This window comes from Strix uralensis, chromosome 4 (genome assembly GCF_047716275.1).
Source record: "Strix uralensis isolate ZFMK-TIS-50842 chromosome 4, bStrUra1, whole genome shotgun sequence".
Classification (NCBI taxonomy): Eukaryota; Metazoa; Chordata; class Aves; order Strigiformes; family Strigidae; genus Strix; species Strix uralensis.
Window position 1 is genome coordinate 121,528,073 of NC_133975.1, and position 26,654 is coordinate 121,554,726.

Genomic DNA, 26,654 nt, shown 5'->3' on the forward strand with positions numbered 1-26,654 from the left:
TAGGACCTCCCCTGCACCATGGGGCAGCCCCAAACAATGCTCTGCCCAGTCTCATCTCGTCATCAAGACAACTTCCCACCAGCCCGTGCTGCCACTCTTCCCTCTTTAGTTGATCGTAATTATTACACACACACACACACACACACACACACACACTTTCCATGTCCTGGACACACAGCCTCTCCCAGCCGTAGGGAAGTTATGAACCCCTCTGTTCTCCTCTGTGCGGCACAAAGTCCAAATGCCACAGAACTATTGATTAATCCCTCACTAAACCCTCTGATCTTCCCTATCACACGGACACATGATGTGATGGCAGGTTGCTAAAGCAAAGAAGTGTATGTTGCCCGTGGCACGGTGGTACCTCCTCATTTACCCCTCTTGCTTTACACCGGGGTCTCAACCAACTTGTGCTGCTCAGTGTGCCCAGTCAGACAGCTTGGCTCACCTCCGTCTGGGTACTGCAGGCTACCCAGGGTTACACCACTCAGTGACAAGCCAAATGACTGTATTTAATGTTGTTTAAATGTTCCCGACCCCTTTTTTGCTCCTTTACTTTGAGTTCCCTTCAAGATACCCACAGACTCCAGAGTTGAAAGGATCCAAGGCCAGCATCCCCATGGAAATAAGTACCCCCAGGGCAAAGCGTGGAGCGGCAAGGTGAATATATAAATATATAACTGTGGGACACAGCATTCTCTGTCCTTCACCCATGCCTGGCAATCATTACTGGGACCAAGCCACCCATGACCTCTGGAAACGGGGCAGAAGGAGATGAAATGCAGCCATTCCCACACAGCAGCTCTGGGACTGCCTTTGAACCCCCACATCCAGACACCGTGGGGCTTTGCCTCACCACGGCAGGACCAGGATTTTGGCAATCCTTCTGCCCCAGCTGCCCCAGGCTGGCTCAACCCAGCAGCTCACCCTGCTGACGAGCCTCTGGTCTCACCTCCATCTCCATCTGTAGTGTAAATAATTAACCTTGAATGCTTGGAGCTCGTTCAGCATTTCTCCCCCACCTCTTTCCTTCTTTTAAATGCTCAGACATAATGAAAGTGAAACACTGCTGGAGTCTCTCCTGAGGAGCAAACGGGAGAAGGTGCTGGAGGTCTTGGACAGGTGGGGACAGGCCTTTTTTTCCACCAACAGTCCTTTTCCAGAGGGCAAAGGAGGATGGAGAGCGGCACCATGCCCAGAGGGAGCCTCTCAGCCAGGACGGGCATGTGAGACAGTGCTCCAGTCAGCTGAGGTGGGCAAGCTCGCCCGGACCTCTGCCCTGCAGAGCTGCCCGCCTGCCACATCTCCCGGGGATTTGCTGCAGCACGGAGCTGCCCTCAGTTCCTGTGGATCATGCCTGCATTATCCTAGCTTGCTGCAGAGAGGATCAGTTTGATCAGTACCAGGGTGCGTATGTCTTCTCTTCTCTTGTTCATGGGCTCACATTACAGTCCTCCTTCCCTGGGTCCCTTCACTGCTCAGCTCACCCCTTTGATCATTGCTGCTGCTCCGCCCTGGCCACAGAGCCCCCATGCAGGGTTTGAGGTAGGGGCAGACTCAGCCCCCTTCCTACTGAAATCCTTGGAAAATGGGATGCCCTCCACTCCCTTCCACCCTCTGTATGGGCTGTGATGGGGTGAGCTCCTGAGCAAGGCAATGAATGATTAAATATTCTCCTGAGAGAGTGTAACACAGCGTCTGCTCCCCACTGTGTGAGCAGCTCAGCATACCTATGGGAAGATGCAATCACTGCAGTTTATACCCTGTGAAATAACCATGCACAGGGAAGTGAAACTCTGGCCAAACTCAGATCCAGGAAGGATGAGATCTATTTCCAGAGTCCCAACATGTCTGTTCACTGCAGTCCAACTCCTGTGAGCTGGACAGACCTGAGACAGGCAGTTCCTGGGTGACCTCAAGCAGTATCTGTTTCTAATGATTTAAACTGATCGCTGAGCTGCCTTGAGCCTGCTGTGTGGAAACGTGGCAATTCCTATCCTCAGAGCTCTGCAATGTACAACATCCCTGTGTTAGCTGGCGACCTGGTGAGAGCTCTTTGCAAGGGAGGGAAGGCAAAAATTCTCTCTCTTCCCCCTTCCCAAGCACCTGGGCCAGCTCTCAAGGTGGGCAGAGGGGAGCTAGTCTGTCTGCAGAAGGGCAGGAGCTGAGCAAATGCAGGGGATGTGACTACAGCCCAGCAGCACTGACAGGAGCACTTCTGTTGAAATCTGAAATCTCTGCAGCATCCCCTGCAGCTCACACAGGAGCATACTTGGCTCTTGAGATACCTGTTCTCGGCATGCCAGGATGCAGTGCTCTGAGGCAGGATGAGTGATGTGAACCCTTACTGCATTGTACAGCCTCCCGCTCTGTAACCATGACAATTGGGAGTGTGGAGATTGCTGTGGGTTTGATGGAAGTGGCTAGAGCTGAGATTGGCCACCCACAGGGGACCGCTCACCCCTGGGCCACCTTCCAGCAGTGGCAGGTCAGGGCTCGAGCAGGGCAGAAGCAGCAGCACAACCCAAAGTTGCCATATCCACATCAGAAAGTGACAACACCTCCGTCAGATTCAGGAAGGTTTATCATTCCTACGTGCCTGGAAATACACCTAGAAGAATGAAAAGTAAAAACATACCTTTTTACGAACCAAAATGGTATGTTTACACAGATTTCAGCATCTCTGAAGTTAGTGATTCCTTGGCTCTGGAGAAATAGCTGCCACTTGCCTGATTTATGGAATTAAGTAGAGTTTTACAGAGCTAAAATTAGGCCAGAACCTAGTATTTGTGGGTAGAAAGATTGTTTCTGTAGCTACAGGCTAGAACAACTTGCTCTGTCCTTCTATTAGGCACAGGAAAGGGATGGGCCAGATTTTCAGTCCAGGACTGACTTTGGAGACACAGTCATACCCTGTTATGAACATCTCATCTAATTCTGCTGTTTTATGCATTTCAGTGATTACCGTCAACGTGTTTGGAAGACCCCTTGTTGAAAGACAAGATGAAGAGAAATACAGAGTTAGACCCAAGGAGCCTGACCTCAGAACCAGCCTCTCCGACGAACAGTTCAGGGAAGGAAAAGATGGAGGTTGCTTCTGAACTGAGCAGCCCAACTTTGCATAGCAGGCACAGTGGGTTCTTTGAAAGAGGTATTAAAACAATGTTAAGTATCCGGAAATCAAAACAAGGTCTGAACAAAGAGAAAGGAGAGGAAGGTACTGGCACTTGGAAAGCAAAACGACTTTCTTTGCGATTTTCCAAGAGCTACGAGGAGAACAAAACCACAATCTGTAATGGTGTGGAGGAGATTGGTGAGAAGATAGAAGCAGAGCCCATTCAAGGAAAACCTCTTTCAGGTAAGAAGCAAAACCACCAGTGTAATTCGCTTGGCAGGTTATATCTAACCTTCAAGTAATTTACACTTTGCAAGTCTTGGGCTCAACAGAGGTGCTAAAAAAACAGTCATCCCATTACCAGGCAGAGACACAACTCTTGTTGGGCTGTTACCTGGCCAACCCTGGGCAGGTCACCTGTCACCGAACATGCTGCTCTGTGTCCTCCACTGCATTAGTTTACCCATATCAACAACCTACCTTTCAACCTGTTGAAAGCAGACATATCACCCATCATACATCGGTCACCAATCTGCTGAGCACAGTTTGGGAAATGCTGGTCTGACAATATCTAGAAGTGCAATGTGGGCTATTCCTACACTGTTGCCTGCATTGCACTCCTGGACAATTTCTCCTTATCAGCTCTCAGACTGATGGACTCTCTAGGTTGCTGCAAGACCCTGATGGGGAAAAAAGATGGTTTGGATGTGATCTGGCTTGGCACCTCCACGTTGTTTCTTAATCTTAGAGAATGACTTGCAAAGAGACCTCCACAGATACTTTGCTCTCTTACACTGACTTTCCATCTATTCTTCTCACAACAGCGGTGCTGCAAGTATTTGTTCAGTTTGTTTTCCTCAGGTTGGTTACTCTCATGCGTTTTGTCAGCATGATTTAGACAGGTCTTAGTCAAATTATAATGACAACCTTCAGCATAGCTCTCACTTTTTCCCAGGTGTGGGCAGACTGCCATGATTTTGGTCTTGGTTTGAGCACCATTCTCCTCCACCTTCTCAAGGCAGAGGTACTGCAGTGCATCCACCAGGAGATAGACTGAGGTGGGTCAACATGGCTTGACCTTTCCTCAGCCTAAATTTCCAGAAAGAAATTCTTGGTCTACTGCATAGGATGTCATGGGGATCAGATAGAAGGGCTGACATTGTCTCACTGCTGTAATGTGCTTTACTGAGCCATGAAGTTATTTACTGCTTTGCACTGATACATTGTGAGGTTGGTAGGCTGGATCTGAGCCCATCCCATAAAATTTCCTAGTCTGTTCTCAAAGGATCATAGATGAGAAGCAAGAAGAAATGTTACCATAAGCCCTTTTCACCTCCTGCAATAAACAAGGTGAGGAATTGCATGAATAAGACCCATCCTGTGCCAAATAACTCACGATTGGCCTAGACTAGAGCAGCTCTGTCAGAAACATGTCCCATTGTGGCAAACGATGGAGACTCCATCATGTGCACCATTAAGCTGCATAATAGTTAATTGCCTTTCAATTGTCTTCCTTCAACTACCAGCTGGCTGCTCTTGTATTGCTAAATTAAAGATCCATTTAGCATCCAATATCACATCCCTGAATAATTATCCTAGATGATGATTAAATGGTGTTTTCTCACTTTGATAAACAGAACAGAATGTATTCCTTTAGTCTCTCACTGAAAGCATTTGTGCAAACACAGGTTTTATATTAATTTATCTAGAAGAGACTAAGTTAATTGGCACAATCTCCCTCCCCTCTGAGTGCAGAAGCAACTGTAGCTCCATATAGGCACTCAAAGCTCTGTGCATTCTATGCTGCATCAATAGCTGAGTTATTTGGTGTATTTCTGTCTTCATAAAGATACTCTTATGCTGCACAGGATATCTAATGCATGTGTTATAAAATCTGTGTGCAGACAAGCCCAAGGGCATAAATTATGGGCTATGAACCAGTCTTTCATACCTTCTTTGAGTGCTCTCCAACTTTTCCATATCATTTTATATGTGCATGTAGGTCCCAGAATCAGTGGCCACACATGTCTAAATAATACCTTTCCCCTTCTCCTGCCATATGCCCAGTATCACAGTAGGATCTCCTGTTCAGAGCATCTGTTATGATGCTGGAGATGGTGAGATCTTCCCAGAGCCTATCAAAAACAAACAGTTCTCTTAGATCTCCTCAACACATGGCAAATACTTCTTATATTACTGGTAAATAGGCAGTAGGTCTTGCACCAGCAAGACTTTGAAAAAGAAATTAAAAAGTCAGTAGACCTTGGCCACTTTGGGGGTAACAGTATTTGGTGGCTTTTCCCCAGCCTTAGCCAACACCAGACAGTACTGGTAGTGGGTGCCAAAGGCAAAGGAGGTGGGGAAAACCCACGTGTGACCTGAGCACCAGAAGAAATCACCCACAGGTTTGGATCCCCCTCCAATACACACACACCTCCCCAAATCATCCAGGGACAGCTGTGCTCACTGCTTGGAAAACAAGTGTCACTGGTGAAAGGCAGTGCTTGGCAGCTGACTGTAGGTTAATATACAGGCAGTGAACAGCCAGCTCACCCAACCTTGAACCACCCCAGGTGGGTCAACTTCATATACCTGGCAGACTTTGGTGTTTTTCCATTTCCTCCTGCTGAGACCCCAGGACCACCATCCCAGAGACTCTCCTTGCTTCCCAACCAAAGGGTTATTGCAGATTGCAATAACTGCAGAGCTGAGAGGCTGTGGCTTCTGGTCCTCCAGAAGTCCCTCTTTTTAATTGAGAGGAGGCTGAGGACCACAAGCATTCACAGAACATCTCCTTAATTTCAGGAACAGGTAAGAGGCATCTTTCAGAGGTCATTTGCTTTCGTAGACACAGGCTGAAAAGGCTGGCCAGCCACAGATAGGCCAGTCTCTGGCTTGCTACTTTAGTCCCTCAAGGGGTCCTCATAATGCAAATCACCAGCAACAAGCTCTGCAGTTTGCATTAGCATTTTGCTCAGCCCTCAGAAATGCAGGAGCCAGTTTAGCTGTGACATTAGATGGGGATGTGTCTTAGAAAAACGTAATACTGCACAAAATCGAGACAGGAGGCGTGCCCGGACTTTACCCAGGGTGACATCTGAATGGGGAATGTTCCCAAAAATGTATCAGGAGCATTCCCAAGCCAGTATCCCTCTCCCCCAGGGCCTTGGTATCTCTGGAGGACATGCTGGTGGGTGGGCTGGGGGCAGACATGACCATCTAGTGAGATGCCTGACCTGGGAGCTCAGAAGGCCCGTCCTGCTTTGCTCCCTCCCATCTCTCCAGACAGATTCCTGGGCACTCTCCCTGCCTTCTTGGGCAACATGCTGAAATGCCCTTTCAGCCAGAGATGCTGGAGCTGAGCTGCACTGCCATGGCCAAGCCAGCAACAGAGCTGTGCTGAGCACACTGGTATGCTGTGAAACAAGCACACCCATGCTAAATAAAATCCTGCTGGTAGGGTATATCCTGAACTGTCCGCACTGTCAGTCCCACTTCAGCTCCACACTAACAGAATGGCAGAGCCAGAGGTCGTTTTATGCAGCCTGAGACCCCAGTGTCCCTTTGTGCAGCCTTGTTAGCCATTGCCTGAGGTTTTCCTTCAGGGCTCTAGTCAGTTTTTTTGATATTTCCTACCTCTGAAACCAGTAGTTTAGAGATGTGGCTCAATTTGTAGTGATTGCATTTCCACTGCTTTCCTCTCCTGTGTCAAACAGGAGCTGGAGAGGCTGCGGCAGTCAGTCCCAGGGGCACTGCTGGGACCTGGCTACTCAGACCAGCCCTGCAATCCTCCCTGGGGGGCATCTTGTCCTGTTACCAACCTGTCAATCACCTAACACCTGCTTTGTCCCAACCCTTTCCCCACTCCTTTCTGCAGTAATGGAAATCAATGAACTTATTCAGAAAAGGCAGCTTTTGGAAGCATTTGCAAGCATCAAGTACTTGGAAGATGAAACTATCGCTGAACGGGATGCTGAGAAATACAAGGACAACCCCCAGGAGTTTGTACGGAAGTCCAAAGATGTGGATTTGCTTTATAACTCCATCACAAATGCGATCCAATCCATAGTGGTGGGAACACTGGAGCATCCCACTGTAGAGGATACCATGCTGACCTCCCTGGTGACTTTAATTGCCCGTGAAGAAGCAGCTCATCCTAACACAGGCAACAGTGCTGGTCCTGGGTCAGACTTGCTCGGCACACCCAGAAAGTGGAGGGAGGAGTGGAGGGAAGCTATCAATGAGAGCGCTAGAAAAAGAGTCCTGGGGGTACCCATGGCATCAAAGGAAGAAAAAAGTTCTTGGCTTGATCTCCACTTAGCTTTCCTTCAGAAACACCTGAGTGAAGACTTACTGAAAATCAAGTTATCAGTAAAAAAGTGCTATCCAGAGGAGTACCGGGTGTGTGACATGTATGTAGAGGCTTTTCACAAGGCCATTGCCTTACACTTGCAAGAACTCTCCCAGAGACCGCTGGAATTCAACGAGCTCTACACCTTGCTCGACTGGGTGGCCAACACCTACCGAAGGTAAGATGTTGTGCTTGCCACACTGCTTCAGCCTCCTCCAGAGAGCGGCAGGGCCGCAGGGTGCTTCAAAAGCACTGAGTTGTTTTCAGTTTCTTGAGCGAGCAGGAGAGACACAGTTGTTTCTACAGTAGAGCCAGATAGCTAATCTATTAATAGGTGGGGACAAAGGTCTGTGGATAAAACACTAGCTGCTTTTCACATGTCTAAATTGCCTCATTTTCCCCTCCCTCTCCTACCTGCTGTTCTCATATGCCAGGAAGCTCCTCCTGGCAGCTCTGATAAACCTGCTCCCTTTCTGCAAATATTTTGCAAGGTCCAGCAGCTGCTTGGTAACTTTTCCAGGCACAGGGAAGGACCTCTGGGGGACCTCTGCCTTCTTCCTGTTTAATTAAAACTGCGATGTATTTGGAAACAGGCGCGTTACCAATCATGCTCAGGGATCAGTCATCTCGAGGAGGCGCCAAGATATCACCATGTGGAATTAGACACATTAAAACAAAGGCTCTGGCTCAGATGTGTCCACTAGTTGAATAGAAGGTCCATGGTTTTTAGGACCTCTGAAAAATAAAATCTGTAATTCAGGGGTTTCTAAAATATTCTAGGAACTGTATGGACGTATCAAACACCATCTTCAGGGCACCCTGTGTGTGTGGGAGTAAAGGCAGAAATTCTTCACAACAACAGTAAAAACTGTGCTGCTGGACACTGCCTCCTTTTAAAGCCAAAGGAGACATCTAAGATAGGCACCTGTAGAAGGTTCAGGCATGGCGTGTTCTCAGTTGTTCACTGGGCTAGACAGTTGTTCACTGGGCTGATCATTCCAGTCCCTAAGAGCTCCCAGACTAAAATCCAGCAGAAATACACAGTGGGGTGGGAAGGAGGAGAGAGGCAACATCCACAGGAGATGGGTCTGCTAATAAGCACATAAGAACAGCCATGTCAAAACAAAATCATCTCTGCCCAGTAGCTGGTCTTCACGAATGGCCTGAACCAGATGCCCAAGGATGGGACAAACACAAACCAATTGAGTTCTCTCAAACAAACCAACAAAAAAGGGAGTGAAGGCAGGAGTATCCACACTGAGTCAAACAGTGGGAAAAAATGGACAGGGTGGAGCAGGGGAAGCAGCAGTGACACTTGCCCAAAGCACCCCCGTCCTGGGGTAACTTTTGGCTCAGGAGCATTTGCACTGCCAATGCTCTTTATTTTGAACAGCTGTCTATCCTGGGAACTTGCCTAGCTGTTCCTAAAACTCCATTTACAGTGTGCTGACCATGATGACACATGTGTAACTCAGCATCATGGCACTGGCTGACCAGCATTATGGCAGGACTGTTACGGGAATAACACTCCCACCCATTGCCCTTCTCTCTCATGTGTCCCTGCCGATCTCATCTGGAGGGAAATTCCTGCATGTCCCCAGTCCCTGGGAACTGTACTGCACCCCAGCATTGCAGGAGAGGGGGGAAGAAATGAGCTTCAGCAGCCAGGTTCTGCACCAAAGAAAAGTGCCCCCATCTTATTTCTCTAACTTGCTGTGAAAGAGTTTATTGAGAGCTTGCAGCCGTTTGGGGCACTGCTTGCAATCCCCTTGCTGGGTTGGGCTGTTTCTATTTGATTTTCCCATTCTAAAAGAACTCATCCTCTCTTGGGCCCCATCCCAAAAAAGAAGAAATTATCTGACCCAAACTCATTATCAATTCTATAAATCAAACAAACAGAAAAAAAAAAAAAAAAAAAAGAGCGGAATAAGTTGCTTAAGTATACATTTGAGCCAGTCCTTTCAGTCATGGTGGAGAATTCGTATTTAAACCTTTGGTGTCCTTTTAAATGTGTTGCTCCTGCAGCAGCTGGGCTGTGCAATGCTCCACATGTGCAGATGTACCTCTCTGGGAAATCTGAACCATTACTCGGGAACATTGACTCCAGGACACTATCAGCAGGCTGAGCTTTTTTTCTGCTGAGCAGGTACTCTGCACCAGCCTGACCTTGTACAGTACAGTCCTCACTTGGATCCAAACCTAACTGTGGGCTCAGCACTGGTTTGGCAATGGGAACCCTTTTTGGTGGTTGGGCAAATGAGCAGGCTGTGTGTAGGACATTGCAGCTGTGTTCCCTGCTAACCAGGTGACTGCTTGCAACTTACGTCTCACACTCATCAAGTGCAGGAATATTTTCCTCTTTGTCTTCTCCACCTTCATTACCCTGAAAGATGCAATGCTGCCACGGTCCATGGCAGATTGCAAGGCTAGCACATTCAATTGTACAGGCTAATAACAGGTTTCTCACCCCAGAGGGAGAAACACAAACACTCCTTCACTTTCCCTGCCTCCCCACTAATCAGCTGGCCTGATTACACTGCAATCCAGAGGAAAGCGTGTGGTAAAGTCGTGTGTCAGCTGAGTGCACTTTGGAGTCAGAGTCTGTAGCTGCACGTCCACCCACCACTTCCATCTGCGCAAGACCCGCGGTGCTGCCACGGCCCATGTGCCAGGCATGGCAGTGCCTTCCCGAGGCTGCCCTGCGCCGAGCAGGACCTGCTCTGCCACCTCCCCTTGTGAGGGATAATGCACAGCAAAAAATAACAGGCTGACATAAGCCATGATGTGACACCGGAGAGGAGCCAGGGAGATCAGCTAACTCCCAAGCAGCACGCTGCTACAGGAATTACCCTGAAAGGCATTTCACAAGCTCGTAGTCAAATGAATCAGCTTCAGGTTGTTTATTTAAAAAAGTAAATTCTCATAGTACTTTTCATGTCCAAACAACTCAGAAGTCTCATGATTTCTAAGGTGGGCTGGAACCTTAGATCATTTTGATTTTGAATAATTAGGATTTTGAATAGCGAGGAAAGATTTTCTTGTTAAAGCTTGAAAACAAGCATCGCAATTTAAGCTTTAAGTATATTTCTCACGGCTTAATAATTATGTAGCTCATGCCACATGAATATTCCATCAGTTTACTCACACTCTGAGGCAACATAATTTGTTCTTTTGAATCTTTCTAGTGAACTCTTTCTGGGTCACCCCGATCTCAAACCAGAAGTTAAGACAGAAAATCTGTCCCTGTTGTTAACACCAGCTGACTGGGATAAACTGAAAAACAACTACATCGTTTCTGCAAAGGTGAGAGTTTTGACCTTGTCCCCATGTGCTCCCCAGGGAAGGTATGGAAGTCCCAGCCTCCTGGGCAGAGGTCTTGGATGGCTGCATCATGGTTTCTAACCCCACCAGGTGCTGAGTCCTGCCAGAATGGCCTTTAATGGCCTTTAATGGCCTTTAATGAAAAGCAAAAAAGACCTGAACACCAATTCAGGGACTGAAGCAGGCCATGGGCCTGAGCCTGGATGATCACAGAGCCAAAGGGACTGTACCAGAGCCTTACAGTATGACAGAAGCTTACCGAAAAGTCATAGCTAGGCTTCATCAGATTGAACACATTGCAAAGCTAGATGTAAAGGCATTTTAGCTGCTACTTTCACAGCATGTGATCTCCCTCAGCACATCTGAGGTTTGCTATAGGCAGACAACTTTGGGCATGCCCCCACCAGAGGACCTCCCCATGGTTCAGTTCCTCCTAGGAAGCCCCTTCTGCAGTTGTCTTTCTGCTGTCCTTGGCTGGGACCCTGTGTAAGACTACATGCTTTCCTGGCTCTTTGCTGGGCTCAGATGTTTTCTAGCAAACAATTTCTGAAACAGGACACTGCTGAAGGTGAGCTCAAGGTACCCAGCTGAATAAAATTGGTATAGCTCCATCATGCTGGTGAAGGATCATTGTGTTTCACCGGCAACAAGATTGATTTATTAGCCAGGTCTGAACAGTGCTGCCACTTATTTGAGTGGCTGTACTGCCAGAAAGGACCAGTTTGATCTTTAATCCTGACCTTGTGCATTACACAGGCTAGAGGACTTTGCAATCAAGCAAACAGCTGACACAATATTTCCCTGCCACGAGAATTATTCTGCCTTGATTTGGGAGTACATTGCCCCCACACAGCACAGCTCCTGATTTTTCGTGAGATCCTGTGTAGACCGACGGGGTGTAGAGCAAAACCTTTGCCTCTGCTTACCTTTCCACACTGCACACATGAGCCTTTCACACGTGCTGATGGAGCAAAAACACAGCAAGTAGCTTTACTCGTGTTTGCTTCGTTATCCTGAGCTGCATGTCTCCTTCCTACGTTTAACATTTAGGGGAAAATCAAAAGCTATTTTGGAAACATCCTGAGACTGGAGGTCACGGAGAAGTGGGAGAAGGAAGTTCATCCAGAAGTGAAGGAAAACCTCTACCACTCCTCGCTTTCCTTTGATATTCAAACGGTATTTAATTAGCTGGGGCAAAGTGGGTTGGGGGGGCTCTGTGGCTCCAGGGAAACTGGATCATTACTTTCTGGGGTGGAGGTACCACCTCCTGCAATAATTTATGTTAGTCACGCACTGGTAGAATACATTAGAGCAGAAAATGCCGTTTATTACAACATTTAGCTCTCCCGCTTGCCTTCTAGCTGCAAATTAAACCTGCTGTCAATTGTGTCAGCAACATAATAGGCAACTGATTTTAAAGTGCTTAAATCTCTTTGATTAGAAAGAAGAAAGAGAATGGGAAAAAAAGGCAGAAAGAAAACGTTTGTTAGAAAAACCCCTTGGCTGAAAGAGCAACTTTATCCCGGGGCCGTGGCAGCCGTGGAAAGGCCGTAGGCAGTGACAGCCACTCCAATTTAAACAGTACAAAAAACAAAAGCTCCTACTAGCTTTAGGGACTACAGGGTAATAAATCCAGGAGGGGTTTGGATTCATTCTTCTCACTCAAAGGGTTGAGTCATTTCAATTAAATAATATCAAAAAAAGAGAGAGGGAGAGAGAAAGAAAGAAAATCAGAGAGTTTTGCCTGCTGCTGTGACTCTTTTTCCATAGAGGAATATTACACGTTGTGTCATCACCGGGAATGCAGGTCTGAATGGATTAGCAGATGGGTAGGATGCCTCGGAAAGAGCCAGAGCGGGACTGCAGACTGCCTCACTCTGGAAAGGCAGCTGGGGTTGTGGGAATAGGATTAGGGGGCAGCCCCAGTGCAACCAAGATTTTGGGGTGATGCCTGTGCAGCCCCAGTATCACTCCTGAAGAGGGGGCTTGTGGGGGACCCCAGGGATGGTGCTTATAGCCACCCTCAGCATGGGGACACAGGGACAGCTCAGCTCCCCTTGGGCACTGGGTTGGGGATTGATCCCTCCTGCAAATCCCCCCAAAATAGGAGGATGATACCAGGACAGCTCAGGCCTCCAGTCAACACCGCATCTAACTCACACTCAGACAGCAGAAGGACATGGGGCCACAGGGATGAATGATTGTGTCACAAATCAGTTTGTGCCTGTTGGCCCATTCTGGATTATTATTTTAAAAACTGCCAGAGAATAATGAAAACTGCCTGGCAACAAGTCGGATGTTTCCCCCTTTGCTGGGCAAGAAATTTTTATTAACTAAAACTGCATGAGATTCTTGTGAAGGATGTTTTGCCCCTGCTTGTCTCATTCACTGGAGTTTTTTCATGTCCTTTTCTAGATCATCGGGGAGCACATGAAGATATCTGGAGAGATCAGCAGAAGCCTGGAAACAAAAATGCTTGAGCTGTGTCTGGCAGAGCTGCACGAATTCATACCAAGGTCATTGCTGCTCCGGGCATCACATTCCTTCAAATGAGTCCCATATTGGTAAAAAAGCAGGGAAAAGGTCCATGCACTGGGCCAGAAGCTGGCACCAAGCAGGCATGGGCCTGAGCCTCGGAGAATTAGAGATCAGTGTGCCCAATAATGAGCAAGCTGCAAAACAACTTGGGAGTCATAAACAGACCCAGATGGGACTCTTGCAAGTCCCAAAATCTGAGGTCATAGCTCCAAGAAGGAGCAGCTAGATGGAAAGGGATGGGACCACTGCAGTCCCATTCATCCGGGACCTCTGTGGCATTGGATGCTGGTCACTTGCAGCTGCAGCCACATGCAAACAGGAGTTATGAAGCCCCCAGACCCAGAGCCTGCTTGCCCAAAACATCATCTAGGTGTACTAGGGTGAGTCCTGCTAAGAGGGTTTTCTCCTACATCCCATGGCTATGGGCATAGAACTGGCTGATGGGACCCTCTCTGTTACACATGGGCAAAACATATAGCTGGGCTGCCTTATGAGTCTTTTTAAAAAAGTTACCCAGTGTCCAAAAGACACAGGACCCTACACCTTTACTGAAATAATGTTTTTCTGCTTGGTAGTCCCCGACTTATGGCCTCAGATCTTAGCCCCTGTGACATGCTTTGGGGAGGCTCCAGCGAAGGTTTTTGGCTCACAGAGGGTCCCAGCACAGCAACACGCTGTCTGACCCCTCCAGCAGGGCTGTGTTTCAGGGGGTTTGCAGCCACTTGCCGGAGCAGTGATCTGCAGAGGAGAAAGGCTGTTTGGCATGAATCAACTCCAAGAAAGACTAAAAATAATTTCTCATTAACCTTTGAAGTTTCCCACCTCCGGCAGGTACTGAGTGGAGAGTTTGCTAATAGATGTTTTGCAGGAGCGAGGGTGGGAAGCCCCAGTGTTGCTTTCTCAGATCATGAACCCGAGGCATGGCAGGTGTCCAAAGTGCGCTCAAGGCAATGCTTTCCCTTCTAAACCCTCATCTCTAATAGCCCAGAGATCTACACTTGTCTCCCATACCCTGAGTGAGCAGGGTAGTTCAATCCAGCTATTTGACTTTGAAGTCTATCTAGGTTTTTGAGGAGAAATGCAATACTGATGTTCTGTTCCTTCTTTTTTTTTGTTCTGTTTTTTCCTTTTTTTCCACCCTTCTTTTCCCCTTTTTTATTTTTTCACTTTTTTCTTTGTTCTTTTTTAATTTTTTTGGTATTCTCTTTTTAATTTTTTTCCTTTTTTTCCTTTTTTTTTTCTTTTTTTTAAACAAAATTTGTGTAAAATGCAAGCTGGGGCAGCAATGACTCCCAGAGGAAAGGGTCACTGAAACTTAAGCTTTTTCTTAAACAAACCTGAGACGCAAGCAGCTGAGGCCAGCCCAAGCAGATTCTTTTACCCTGATAAAGAATGGGACCACCAGGCAAAACCCACCGGAGCGCACAGTCTCCTGCTAGCAGCGCGGACCTGGCTGTAAAACAGCTGTCAAAACCATAAAAGCTGTGCTACACAGAAAACAGCTACCTAACACACCACGGTGAGGTTACAGGGGGATATGTAGGTGTGCTGCCCCGTTCCTATTCACCTTCTGTTGTAAAATCAGCCCTGAGGTAAATCCTTTCCTTGCGGGCTTAAGAGAGCACATATTATATTGCCCAAAAGCCAGAGAAATGAAGGACCAGACTGATGAGTCTGAGTACCACGGCCACAGGTAATCCCTCAGCATGAGAAAAAGTCAGAGATTTGGCATGCCAAGATCCCTGGCATCTCTCCAGAAGTGCTGCATACCCACTCAGGCGAGAGCAACCTAAACCCATAATTATCTGCCATCTATTCCCCTCCAATGCACACGCGTGTTACGACAGCTGGAAAAAACATGTCAGCATACAGAGGGGACAGGTTGGGCCAGCCACCAGTGTCTCCTGACATCACTGTGTATGTAGAAGATGAGCCATCCTTGGTCCCCCCACTGTTAGTGTCAACTGCATGTCTTCTCCCACAGGTTCGAGGAGGAGTTCATGGCATGGAGCACTGCCCAGGACAGCCCCATCTTTGTGCCCTATTTCGCTGCCTACATCAACAGCTTCCACGACCTGGTGTAAGTCCACTCCCCTCCGAGCCGAGACGCCACGTTGCTGGGGTCCAGAACGGTAGCAACATCTGGAAAGGAAAGGCCAAGGTCTCCCTGGGGGGCTCCGCTGGGTGCTCAGCATCCAGCCCTTACCTCACTGGGGTATGTTCCCCAAGAGATGCAAATAAAAGTCACAAGGGGGAAGAGACAGAAGTGGGGATGGATCTGGTGCTTGAGTGAAAGCTTTAAACTCTTTTTCAGCCCATCTTTTTCAGCCCCAGAGGAGGAGTTTTTTCATTTTTTGTTCTGGAGGTTATCAGTATAAACCCATCAACACGGTCTGAGAGCTGCTTTTGGCACTGGGCTGGAAGAAATTCTGTGAAAGCACTCAACCTGCACATAAACCCCTGCCATCGCTGCTGGCAGCAGGAACTTCTAGGGCTTTGCATGTGTTATGAATTAGTTATTTAAAGCCATGTGTTGAAAAGGCCTCTGATGAATAGGTATGCCCACCAGCTCTGACTATTAAAGAGTGCTTCCAGGAGAGGAGCACTCTCCCCGTAAGTAGGACAGTGCCAGTCAGTGTGTGTGCCAGGGTCTGGTCCATCAGTCCAGTGCTGTGGCACATGATGACCTTGCACCTCCCACCCTGCAGCCGCTGCACCCTCCAGTGCCAGTGCTGCGGGGAACTGGGGCTGTTCATACAGCACCTGCCCCAGGGGACAGCCTGTAGCCACGCAGGGACACGGCCCACCGAGGCTCAGGGGCTCTTCAGCATCTGGAGTCATCCTGCCATGCAGATGTGGTGCTTTGGACGCCAACCCAGCTACCCGACACGAGGCTAATGCCTGGGGTCTGGCCACCAAAAAACTTGAGTTGTTCTCTCCAGCCCATGCTGCTGCATCACTGCCTGGCACCGCCTGCGGTGGGGATGTTATATGCCAAATATTATTTAGGGGATGCAGAGGATTTCACGTTGTGTTGTCTCACAGGAGCCGACGGCTCCAGCCGCAGTGAGCACTACCGTCGGGAAGTCTCTAGATGGCACGGTCTCTCCAGCAATGCTAACCTCGCCGAGGAGCTAGCTGCCTTTTTCTGCCTCCTCCTGCCCCTGCAGAAAGTTGTTCTCCCCTTCTCTGCTGGAAACTGGAGAGGTGTTGAAGGGAGAAGACAGCCCCAGGGAGGGAGCTGGCAGGCTTTTGGGTGGTGGATTGGCTCTGCTGGGTTTATTCCTGAGCTGAGTTCAATATTTGTCAGCCTGGGGTGCCAAGTTGCTGGGCAGAGGTAGGTGACCTAACAGCATGATTTTGTGGATGCTGGACACAGACTTCAGGTGTTCAGCCGGAGTTACGGACCTGAGCCCTCAGCCTGGGGCAAGAGGAATGCTGTTAGGTGTTTTGTAGTCCTGCCTGGGCAGCCTCAGACATATAAACTGACTACCAGACAGTGGCAGGAACCTGCTGTGCTCTGTGGGCACAGCAGTGGATGTGGCACATCCAGGGAAGCTCAGGGACCACTAGCATTTTGGTGGTGCTGCCTCAATTCCCCCCGGGGCATGTTACAGTGGGGCAGGGACAGAAAGTGAGAAGAAAGCCAGGAGCTCACAATGCCCCCAAAGCCCACACACATTGCTGCGGATTTCATTAACCTCTCAGAAGTTGTGTTTTCTTCCTCATTACTGTGAAACCTTGCAGAAGCACATACTGTCCCTAGGAAATTCCATAGGTTTCCACCTCCGTAGTTCACCATCCCAGACACGGCTGATAGATGCTGCTTGGAGTGAGTCACCAGGTGCTGGGGGACATAGGGTCAGCAGCTTTTCCTTCTCTGGCTTTATTATTTACTTCTCTCTTACCCCGTAAGCCTCTCAGTGCTCTCTCAGGTACCTGGAGATCATTTAGCAGAAGTGTTGCTCAAGTGAAAATGTAAGCAGCCTACGCAACTGATCCGCATGGTTGAACCATCCCACCTGATCGGGAAATACGTGATTTTTAAAGCACAGTTACTCAGCTGTGATTAATTTTCAGTGTATAAGATTGTGCAAAAAGAGTCATTACTTTGACCCATTAAGTGTTTCCAAGAGGAAGTACTAGATAGATACACAAATTTATTTTAAAATAATGCCCAAAATGCTAATCTGGATTAAATGCTTAGGGCAGTGCAATAGTTTACATTTTAACGTTAACACATTGGTGGTGTCTCTCTCTCTCTCTAGGTCAGGGTTAGAAACAGTGTTTAAAGTCAACACTGCGGAACTGCAGAAGATTTTGGCAGCTCTGACACAAAACTTCACAAATATTTTTTTTAATAAATTAAGAAAAAAAGCACAGGTAAGAGGATCTTGGCCACCTTATTTCCTAAATATAAGGGGTGTATGCAGGACCACTGCAGCAGCTGAGGGCCATTACCCTTCCCTTGTCTTGCCAACTAGACCTCATTTTGCAGCACATGACATTATGGTTCCTCCAAAATGCATCATGCCTAACATTCGTAGAAATCCTCCTCAACCCAGCATCCTGGGAGTTTTTCACTATGAGCAATGATACATTTGTCAAGCTGTTTAGTATAATTTCAACCAAAAGAAAAGGGTATTTAGTGGCTTCCAGCATCTCAGGCAATGCAGTAGGGGGAGACCTTATTTATAGTGAAGCACTGGGGAAGTCCGCTGGGCACCACCAATGGGACATTTTTCCTTCTATCAAAATATTTGGATTTTTCAGAACTTTGATTTACCTAATTGTAGATCTGCTGTCACAGTCTGTTATCAACCTCTTCAGACAGGACAGAATTCATTGTGGTAGAGGTGATTTTTCCAGGCTGTTTCCATGGTGAAGAAAGACTGATTCTTTCAGCATGAGGATGCTAAAGCTCTGGTATCAGCTGATAACATTCTGATATCAGCTTAACTTGTGTTAAGGGGCCTAAAAGGCAACATGCTGCAATGCAGTTTGTGCTTCCCAGGTGCTGTAGAAGGGACTTTCTGCTCTCAGCCAGCTGGGGGTCCCCTAGCCCTAGCTGATATAACACCAGAGATGGGTGGAATTAAGCCTTTGGTCCCATTCCTTTTCACTCATCCTAATTCACTTTCTAAATCACCGACTTTCAGAAACCAAGACAGTCACACAACTGCTTCAACCTAAGCCAAGCCTGCCTGGCCAAGGGGACTTTCCAGTGACTGCAGAGCTTGTCTTGGAGCCTAAGGGGCAGGCAAGGAAGGAGTCAAGCCAAGGCATTGAGCAAGAGAGCTGGAGAAATGTCGTGAGAACTGAAAGCAGCCAAAGCTGAGCATTTCTAAACAGCTTTTCAGCAGGCTGGGAGCACAGCAGGAGGGCATAAGTGGGGGAATAATTGGGAAGGAGATTGCCAGGAGTCTGAAGACAGAGATCCTGAGAGCCAAGAGAATAGTACAAGTGGGATGTGTCAGAGAAGGAATATTTTGAATTTGGCCCTTAGGGGAGTCTCTTCCAGGTGCCACCAGAAGAAGCCTTCAGCAGATATTGCTGTGCTTTCTATGTAGAGGCACATTAGCTCTAGGGACCTGACAAGGGAAACAGCCCACTGGGGACACTTGGTCAGAGCACCTTGTACCCAGGGCAGATGGGAAACAGTGCCATCACTCCCACATCATCACTGACCATGAGGCACCAAGTTGGGGATGCTCCCAGCTGCTATTCTCCCACCACCACATCAAAGCAATGCACAGAAGGAAAATCCCAGTGAGACTTTGTGCAGACACATAGGTCTGCAGGGAGTACAGACAGCCCCCTGCAAGTGCTGTGAGCAAGAGGAGTTTGATTTCGTTGTGGAGGAGGCTGGAGGACTGATGGATTACTGGGCTAATTTCCAACAGATTCACTACCAAGTGACTTGTCATGTCCGTAGCTGGTGGAAACCCATGTAACACTAGCATACATGGTTGCACACCACAGCCTGTTCTAGCCATGCCTGAGTTTCTTCTGATTAACATTCACATATGTTTCTTCATCCATACAGTAGGGATACAAATTTATTTGCCTAAAGAAATATATCTGGTGGATTAGAAGGCAGCACAGAGCAAGGAAATGAGGTGTCCCAAGTAAGCCTTTAATGCCAAAACATCTCCTGCTCAGGGAGTGATGCTTCTCCTGTCTGTACTGGAGCACCTACCCAGAAAGGGGAGATGTGGGCCTGAATTCCCTAGGGCGGAGAGAGAAGCCCAGCCTGCTCCGTGTAGCTGGTGACTAACTCCTGGTGTGTCTTCACATAGAGTGGGCGCGTTGTTGGTGCTCTGTGCTTTTCGGTTCAAGCTCCCCAAGCAGGCATACAGCTGGGTGCCTTCGGCTAGTGCATCAGGTAGTCTGAATATCACCAGTGCCATCAGTGAGTTGGTCTTTTTTCAGCCACTCCTTAAGAAAATCCTGACCAAGGACTGGATTTTGGCAACAGAAAGGCCGGACTCGCTGATGTTGGCAGTCTCGCAGTTCTCTGAGCACCTGCAGCACCTGAGGGAGCCCATGGGGCAGGTAAGCAGCTGGTCTCACCCCTGGGCACAGTGATGCTGGGTGGGGTCCTACTGTCATTTGCAGGCTGTGGTCTGACCTGCAGACTCCTCTCCAGCAGTGGGGGGCATTTATAACTGTGGGGACTGCTGATGCAGCAGAGTTCAGCTCCTACCGTACTTCCACATGAGAATAAGCAACACCTTTCCTCCCTGTAGTTTAAATACAGGAACTGATTTCTTTAAAGAGCAACAAAAAGCTTTGGTGAACATTACCACTGAACATATAATTCCATGAGTCGCTGGCTTATATACTCCTTTCACATCTATGCAGTTGTGAAATAAATGGGTAGGTGACAACGGCTCTATATTTAAAATCTGCAAGCACCATCAAAACCTATTTCTAAAACAATCCTAAATATCCCCCTTTGCTACGAAGAAGCCAAACTGCCAACACAAAATCATGGGCTATTTCAGGGTGAGGTGTATTTCCATGGCATTCCCTTGGGCACTGCCATCGCTCTGTGCCAGACTTAGGGGCTGCGAGGCGCCAGCTCCCTTTGGCAGGGCTGGCCTGGGGAGCATGTGTTGACAGTGTGCTGCCTTTGTGTATCTCCTCTATGCCCTTGGCTGCTGCTAAAGACCCAAGGGCTTCCCCTGCCCTCTCTCACTGCTGTGGCCTTGCATGGAATTCACAGAAAAACCATGAGGTTTGCTTTTTTTAACCAGGAACTTCTACGTGATGTTCATAAGTATGTGGTGAGGGAATACATCATGCAGGTCATCAAACCCAGACAGAAAATGAACAAGGAGACACGGCAGCAAGTGAGTGAAAAGATGAACCAGGAAGCCAGAATTCTTAATAATACGCTCATTGATCAGGTATGTGAGTTCCTTCCTGGCATCCCCTGGCTGCCCTGTTCCCAGAGGTGCACTATCCCTGCTTGGCTTCCCGCGGACTCAGGTGCCATGCTTTCAAGGAGGGCAAGCCTCAAGACATGTAAAAGTGCTTAAAAGAGAGCAAGCAAGGTGGTTACTGCAGGTTTCTGATGCGGACTTCCAGCCCAGCAGCTATTCTGCAGTAGTGGCTTCTGCCTGCTCAGCTGGCAGCTCTCTGATTGCAGCGCCTGGTGTTCTAACAGACTCCCAGGCCCATGGGCGCGTTGCATAGCGTGGTTCATGTGCTGCAGGATCACACTCGTCCTGTGCCAACTTCCTCCTGGGCCTGTTCCCTTGGGCCATGGGATGCACCTTGTCTCCGAAGGATTCCTGCCCTGGGTACAGCTCATGGAGAGGAGTCCGTCAAGAAGGTCCATCTAGGCACACAGTCTGCATACAGGAAGGTGACGGGGAGAAAACTGCGGCTGTTTACATGTTTTGTGACTAGGCAACATCAGTCTGGGATTTTCAGGGAAGCCAAAGCTGAATTCATTGGGTTTTGCAAAAAGTCAAGTGTCTAGGGCACTAAATCCCATTGAGGCAGATCCCTCTCAGAGACAAGACACACAAAACTACTAGGCACCAGGAGGTGAAGTCTCTGTCATCCTCTGCTGCCTGACCACAGGCACAATGCCTGCTCAGGGTCTGGCCCACCAGGGTGCTCATGAGCATCAGGGAGTGCAGAATCAGGCCCCAGCAGAGCTCCCGGGGGTGCCTGGCCATTGCCACCCAGTGCCGCCTTGGCCAGCACCCTGCTGACCCACGGCAGCACGCTGCCCGCCCCAGGGCAGCCTGTCCTGTCTACAGCAGTACTGACTGTCTTACACCAGTAAAAGCAACCCGCTGCTGTGCTCTGTGCTGCAGGTAAAAAGGCATTTTGCAGGTGCTGTGCTCCCCCCTGACATCCCCGTATGCCTCCTCGTTCACAGGGCTCTGACTCCGACTGGCTCCTTCCCGCCATACACCATATTGCCAATATCATTGGGGAGAAGAAAACAGACAAGATCAAGGAATACGTTAAATTGCTGTGTCAGGATTATCCAGATATCAGGTACATGAAACGGCAGATGCCAGAACTGCTGGGCTCCATCCCAAACAGCATCAGCTCGCCTCTTGCATTGGCCAAGCTCTTCAGTTTCTCTTCTCTGCTGGTAGCTACATATTAGAGGTCAAGGTGCCAGCAACAAGGGGAATCCCACCTTATTTTGCTTTTTTTATGACTGTATCCTTTCTCTTTTTCCCCCTGACTGCTGGATCTTATAATGCACTTTACCTTAAAAGCCTTTTCAGAATAGAATAGAATAGAATAGAATAGAATAGAATAGAATAGAATAGAATAGAATAGAATAGAATAGAATAGAATAGAATAGAATAGAATAGAATAGAATATTCCAATTGGAAGGGAACTACAATGATCATCTAGCCCAACTGCCTGACCACTCCAGGGCTGACCAAGTTAAAGCATGTTATTAAGGGCATTGTCCAAATGCCTCTTAAACACTGACAGGCTTGGGGCATCGACCGCCTCTCGAGGAAGCTTATTCCAATGTTTCACCACCCTCTCAGTAAAGAAATGCTTCCTAATGTCAAGCCTAAACCTCCCCTGGCACAGCTTTGAACCATTCCCATGTGTCCTATCACTGGACACCATTGTATTGCTCAAAACTAACCTTGTTTCACTGTAAAGCTCCAGGTTGCTGTTCAGTGCATCACTAGTATTAGCCAGCTTGCCAATTTTCAGGCTCTAGCTTTGGAGCAAATAGTTTACGTTCTGTTTCCAGGCTCAGACTTCAAAGTGCAGCAGACATTCCACTAAATTTTGGATTAAATTACAATTCTTTCTTTTATACTTCCCATTTGCTGTTCCAAAACAGCATCTGCAAAATTTACGGCTAGTGAAAAAGTAAACAAACAAAGTGACTAGCTCTGTGCATGGCTAATCAGCTGCATATCAGAAGTTACCTCCTCTTCTACAGCTCTTCTACCAGCTGTTGAGAAGGACTATCAGTCGTACAGCTTGCAAAAAAATTCCATTTCATCAGAGTCATTTCAGAAAAAGACCAAAGGTTTTTGCACTGGGTTACACAGTTCCTGCTGGATAACATTTATACAATCAAAACAAACCATAAATTGAACAAATTGCTCAGAACACTGAAGTGGACCCTCAAATATTCAGAAAAAAAATGACATTAAATATTTTCCTCTCCCCAAAACCGAGGCTCAAAATTTTTCATAAGTATATTTAACTTGAGTGGGTCAGATATGCTTTGGGCTTATCTGTGTGGGGAAACTCAAACATGGACTTGAAAAAGAATAATTGTTCCTGAGTGATTTCCTAGGTGAACATACCTATCCTACAAAAAAAAGCCTTAACCCCAGTGGCCTGACTAAGCTGACGAAGGAGGCAGTGCCTGTTCTGGGAAGGTAACTAATGGCTAGTCAGGCTTAGCTATTTGAAAACAATTTTCCTGGCAGAAAAGCCATTTACAAGGCTGTAATTTGTTGTACTTTTTCATCATTAGCCTTAGACCCAAGCCAGATTTTAAGGCTCATCTTCTTGGCTGATCTATTTCCTGGCTTTCCATTATTGAGTAATATTATTTTTCACAATTAAGTTTGGAAAACTAGGCGGAACCTGCTGGACCTGCATTACTTCCTGTTCAGGTCTCTGTTAATTCTTCCCCTGAGCTCTCAGAGACGTTGCTGAATTTGTATATATCAAGATTACTGGAACCCGGTATGTTTCCAAGTTGGCTTTCCTAGCTCTAATCTAATTAGTGCCTGTCAGCTTCCTAAATATTAGCACTTCCATTACTCAGCTCAAAATAATCATTAAATAAAAGGTCTGCAGCCTCTCAGGAAAACTTGGAAAAGACATCACATGTGTGTGGAGAAGGAGGAGGAAATTCCCCGAAGCACCATCAGCAGGAAGGTGTCCCACCAGTGCAGGGTGGTAGGAGCTGATGCTCGCTGGCTCGGTACCTCTGGAGACTGCAGACCCCCGTCCTGGTTGATCCTCCAGTGCAGTGAGGGGACATTCCCCTCTATCTCCAGCATGGTTGTTGGTTGCTTGCCTCTGGGCTGTTTTGCTCGCCAGGACTGAGCAAGGTCTTGTTTGGTTTCTGCAGGAAGGAGCACATCCTGGCAGTCCTTGCACTCCGGGGGCTGGGGCACACCAGGAGAGCGGCAATTTTTCGGCAAGTCTACCGTGTGCTGGAGAGCCCTGACGGTGGGGAGGGCAGCACACTCTTCGCTGAAATTGATGTCCCAGTGATCATCAACTGCTTCTAAAACAACCGAAACAGCAGCCAGCATCCTTCCTCCTCCTATGCTGCCTCTATGGCGTGATCCAAAATCTGCTACCCCACCTCGCTCCTCTGCAAACACAACTCTTTCACTGCCGTGGGAAAAGGAGTAGTTTTCTGAACTTGCTACTCCAAGTTCAGAAACCAAAGACAACAGATGAGCCAAGACACTAGCCTCCTGCAAGAGCTCCTGGGCAGGAACTCCAGCCCAGGCACCACATCCACCCTGTCTTCAACATAGATTTTACTGCTAGGAGGCTGCTCTGTTGTTTGGTCCAAGATTGAGCCTCTTTTCAGAGAACAGGAGAAAACCAAAAGGAGTTCACTTTGAGCTATTTTAAGGCTTGGACTGTGTGTTGTATAATTACACAGCAGCAGAGCAAGAGCCTCCTTCATAATTAGTGTCCCTGAGCAACCAAGGGGCAGAGCTTGGGCAGGGATGTGGTAGCACCCAAGTCTTATCTCCTCCCCGGTGAACCAGCTGGCCAAGCTGGCATGACACAAAGCCGGTGACGTTGTGACCTGATGCCACAAACCACTACCTGCCTGAGGAGGAAAACCTGGGAGGGTAACCAAACCCCACAGCTGGGACACACAGCACATGGACCACTCGGCACTCCAGGATGCTCCCTGTGACCCTTCTGGTGTTTCAGCAGATTTTCCTCACTTGTGGGCTGCCTAGAAAAACTCCTGTTGGACTGAACACCTGTTCATGCCACCACAGCCTCTCTGTGTGGGCCATGTGAAGGGAGGCTCCAAGTCCTCCTTGCCCTGGGGAGAAGGACCACAATGCCCTTAGTCCATTTTCTTGTATGTTCAAACGTATTTTAACAAATCTGGTACAATCTGACTGCAGTATGAAACCTAATGTGAGGCGGACAGGCATAGTGCTGCAGATCAGATCCTCATCTGGTGTAAAACAGCATCACCCCATTAATGGGCATGGAACACCACTGGTTTAACTCCGTGAGGGATCCAAAGCATTACATCCAGCATCTGCAGGGGAGACTAAAAGAGACATCTAGCAGCCTACAGCCATACAAATCTGATTCTATTTAATCAGATTTATCCTTTAGATTGCCCTCTGCAGAAATTAATCCAAGACTCTGTGCAGAGACATGTTTACGACCTATAAATTAATGTGATAAATGTGGACACGGCCTAGCCTTGAACACTAATTTGTCTGCTGCAGAGCTTAGAGCATCAGTAGTGAGACTCATTTCCTTTGCTTCAGTTTGCACCAGTAAAAATTTCAGTCCAGGTGAGCAGCAGGTGCTGGTGACAGACCAAGGAGCTGTTCTGATGGATAAGAAATACAGAGTTCACCTTTAATTCACAATCATCATACAAAAGGTTTTCAAAGGTAGACTTGCTACCTCCTCAGTCAAGATGACGTGTTTTTCTAAAGATGGCTTTGAAATATCAGGTATAAATTAAGAGCCTGAGGCAGGAAATCCTGGGAGGAATTTTCTGCCCTGCATCATTCTCCAATACAGTTCATGACAAGTCCTGCAAATCCTCAGCTCAGTGATTCTCTGTATGGAGAAGGAGAAGTAAAATATCATCTGCATCTCCTGTTAGGTGTGCAGAGGTCAGCAACACTTTGGAGCTCCCCTTCCCTGTCCCAGGGACATGGTGCAAGCAGGGAGCCCTGGATTATACCCTTCATGGGTGTGTGAGCTACATCCCCCACCCCAGCAGAGGGGAGGGGCGTCAGCACTGAGAGATTTACATTTAACGTCAAAAGTACTAAGTGGGGGAGATAAAAAGGGGCTTTCAACTTTTGCATCCTCAGTCTGAGACACGTAAAACTGGATTTTTGGAGGAGTGCAGGATTTGAGGCACTAAAGCTTCAGCATGAGTTTTTGTGCATCAGAAATTTCCCGCTGCCCTGTATGCATCTCTGATCCAAGCACCTCACGCAAGGAATCTGCAGCACAGAAATTTTCCCAAGTGCATTGAACGTACACTCAGTTTTCAATCTTATTATTTTACTGGCAGTCTCTCCACAAAGTAGCTGCCTTTCCTCAGGCTCCAGCTGCCTGGACCTGGGATTAAATAAGGCACTCGGCTTCCGTTTTCTAATAAAAGCAAGCTGCTACCCTGAAGTCATAGAGGAAAGCTGGGCATGGTGACCTGTCTTTTGTCACAGCCTCTCTTGGGACTTTTGGATCCTGCAGCCTGGCAGCCTGTGAGCCAGTGGCAAAAGCACAGCCTGCTTCCTCTGGGAGCTGCTGCTCTCCTGCTGCTTGCTCTTGAGCAAACCAGTTTAAGGTTAACCCCATTAGGGCAAGACTATGGTTCAGTCCCTGTCCTGCCCCAATAGCCATGCAAGTGGAGAGGGAGCTTCAGGACATGTGGGGAGCAGGGGTCCCCCTTGGGCAGGAGGATGCTTGGTCTGGGCTGCAAGAGCAGATCCTGGAGACACCTCAGCAAGGAGAGAGGAAGTGCTGTGCTCTCCAAAATGAGCTGCTACCATCCAGCCATCTTCTGTGAAACACCCGGTGTTCATTAGGACCATATTTCACATTCCAATAAAAGAGAAGAGAAACCTC

General features: G+C 48.0%; 1 protein-coding gene across 2 annotated transcripts; it reads left to right on the plus strand.

The window, feature by feature from the left end:
- The first annotated feature begins 1,132 nt into the window (after nt 1-1,132).
- On the plus strand, nt 1,133-26,654 carry EXOC3L4 (exocyst complex component 3 like 4). Of its 2 annotated transcripts, none has more exons than XM_074868853.1 (12): nt 1,133-1,407; nt 2,959-3,358; nt 6,993-7,644; nt 10,652-10,769; nt 11,838-11,963; nt 13,203-13,303; nt 15,310-15,405; nt 17,594-17,708; nt 19,758-19,880; nt 20,585-20,737; nt 21,724-21,845; nt 23,923-26,654. In XM_074868853.1, exons 2-12 carry the CDS (start codon nt 3,004-3,006, stop codon nt 24,083-24,085), a joined length of 2,124 nt encoding a protein of 707 aa, XP_074724954.1. In that variant the 5' UTR covers nt 1,133-1,407; nt 2,959-3,003; the 3' UTR covers nt 24,086-26,654. The 2 variants fall into 2 exon arrangements, with proteins under 2 accessions (XP_074724954.1, XP_074724955.1); XM_074868854.1 differs by having other exon boundaries at nt 20,585-20,680.

Bases quoted from the DNA above. Each gene is read 5' to 3' on its own strand.
- EXOC3L4 (XM_074868853.1), top strand. From the start codon at position 3,004: ATGAAGAGAAATACAGAGTTAGACCCAAGGAGCCTGACCTCAGAACCA. The intron at 10,770-11,837 runs GTGAGAGTTTTG...TTTAACATTTAG, and splicing joins ACTACATCGTTTCTGCAAAG to GGGAAAATCAAAAGCTATTT. The intron at 13,304-15,309 runs GTCATTGCTGCT...CTTCTCCCACAG, and splicing joins CTGCACGAATTCATACCAAG to GTTCGAGGAGGAGTTCATGG.